General features: G+C 42.3%; 1 protein-coding gene across 1 annotated transcript in view; it reads left to right on the top strand.

Moving 5' to 3' along the window:
* Window positions 1-2,184, top strand: part of LOC102200837 (extracellular calcium-sensing receptor-like) — a gene marked incomplete at both ends in the record, with an annotated part of 3,639 nt that extends 1,455 nt beyond the window's left edge. The window contains 4 exons of the mRNA XM_013908144.1: window positions 14-117; window positions 1,377-1,652; window positions 1,754-1,981; window positions 2,061-2,184. Coding sequence (XP_013763598.1) covers window positions 14-117; window positions 1,377-1,652; window positions 1,754-1,981; window positions 2,061-2,184 — 732 coding nt within the window. The remainder of the gene's footprint in view (window positions 1-13; window positions 118-1,376; window positions 1,653-1,753; window positions 1,982-2,060) is intronic.
* Between the last annotated feature and the right edge of the window lie 10 nt (window positions 2,185-2,194).

The following is a 2,194-nucleotide window of genomic DNA, read 5'->3' as shown; positions in this document are numbered from 1 at the left end:
CCCTGGGACAAAGACACAGATGAACTCAGGAGGATTGTTGATGTGATGAAAAAATCCACAGCTCGAGTTGTCATTGTCTTTGAAATTCCTAGTCGTATGATAAGCCTGATGGAAGAGGTTTGGCTTTAAAACACTTTAATTATTACTAGTTACAAAAGTCTGAATCACCATATCATGTAAAACACGTATTACATCATTATTTGAATTGGTACAGAAAATAATTACATAAATTTTATTTACAAGATGAATAGCTGCCTCATTGGCATAATAATGCCACTAAAGAAGTTCTACTTATAGTATCATTTCATAGATTTGGTCTAATTTAATTCACAGGTAGTAAGGCAAAATGTGACTGGCCTACAATGGATAGCCAGTGAAGCCTGGGCAGAATCTGCTGTGCTCCAAACACCTCACTTTATGCCATACCTGGGTGGTACACTGGGTATCACCATTCGTCGAGGAGAAATACCAGGGCTCAGGGAATTCCTGTTACAAATACGTCCTGATCGACATCACAACAGTAGCTACGGAAATAGCATGGTGAGAGTTGAACCCTTTCAATCAATCAAATCAATCAATCAATCAAGGCTTTATTCGTCACGTGCAGTTTGCCCTGCAGTGAAATAGGACACCCCCCTTACCTTACACACATAACACAGACATCACATGGGGATAAAGCTCAGAGATCAGTAGCCTTAAAGAAAAAAACAAAACGTATGACGCCTTTTGTATGGCCTGCTTTAACAACGTGCTAACGTGCTGTACTACAATGGGAAAGTACAAGAGAGACCTCTACTCATACTGGGCTCCTGGGAGGACAGTATGAGAACAGGAAACAAAAAAACTCCTCTGCACAAAAAAGCACATAAATGTCCACAGCACAACATTATGGAACACGTGACAAGCCACAGGGTCGGGTGGGGGGTGAGGAGTAATCCGAAGCAAACACAGCAGCCATCCTGCCCAGCGCTACCATTCCAGCGCGGGCTCAGAACCGCCGTGTTCCCAAGAGGCAACAAGCATTGAAGGCGTTTGGAAAGTGGGGGGGATGAGTGTGTGCATATCAGTGTATATGTATGTGTGTGCGTGTCCAGAGTTCAGCTGAGAAAGTGTCCTTCACCCTGCTAGGCTAAGTAAACAGTCTTCCAGCCAACCCAGGTGGCCTTACATGGAATAGGAAGGAACAGACTAAACGCAGTCGTTATCAGGGTGTTTTTGTTCGGCTCCAGCCTTGCGACCGCAGCTGGCTCCGAAAGGGTATCCGCATGAAGTGATGGTGCTTTTTACTTAAGTGCGAACAGCTCATAGTGATAGTGATAGTCACAACAAATGTATATTTTCATCACGTGTAGCAAATAATTTTCAATATATTTCAGGTGAATCAGTTTTGGGAATTTACATTTCAGTGCAGATTTGCACCAGCTCCAGCAGGCTGGCTGGAAGGTGGGGGTGCAATATGCACTGGACAGGAAGATCTAGGAAATGTTGACACTGAGTACTTGGACATTTCCAACTTGAGGCCTGAGTATAATGTGTACAAAGCTGTTTATGCTCTTGCACATTCCCTTGATGATATGCTGCGGTGCAAGCCAGGAAGAGGGCCTTTTAGTGGGGACAGCTGTGCCACTTTACAGTCACTGGAGCCTTGGCAGGTGTGATATAATTTTACACACCACCTTTGAATAAATCATTTGCTTTATAATTACTTTTGGTGCAAAAAGTAATTTCATTATTCTATGTCCTTTTTAAACAGCTTGTTTATTACATGGAAAAGGTAAACTTCACCACTCCATCTGGGGATCAAGTGTCATTTGATGAGAATGGTGATGTGGTACCAATTTATGATGTTATTAACTGGTTGTGGCTCCCTGATGGAAGCACTAAAGTTCAAAATGTAGGTGAGGTCAAAAGGTCAGCTTTCAAAGGTGAAGAACTCATACTTGATGAAGGCAAAATCTTCTGGAACTTTGAATCCAAACAGGTTAGATATGTTTTTATTTGACATTTACAGTATATAGAATTGTAGCAGGCAATAAATATTTATTTTTTATGTCCAATAGCCACCTCGATCAGTATGCAGTGAGAGTTGTCCTCCTGGTACCCACATGGTGAGAAGGAAGAGAGAGCCTGAATGCTGTTTTGACTGCATCCCTTGTTCTGAGGGAAAAATCACTAACAAGAGCAGTGGGTGTTT

The sequence above is a fragment of the Pundamilia nyererei genome, unplaced genomic scaffold, assembly GCF_000239375.1.
Source record: "Pundamilia nyererei isolate P.nyererei 1_Seehausen unplaced genomic scaffold, PunNye1.0 scaffold01579, whole genome shotgun sequence".
Lineage (NCBI taxonomy): Eukaryota > Metazoa > Chordata > Actinopteri > Cichliformes > Cichlidae > Pundamilia > Pundamilia nyererei.
This window is presented reverse-complemented; position numbering and strand designations above follow the sequence as displayed.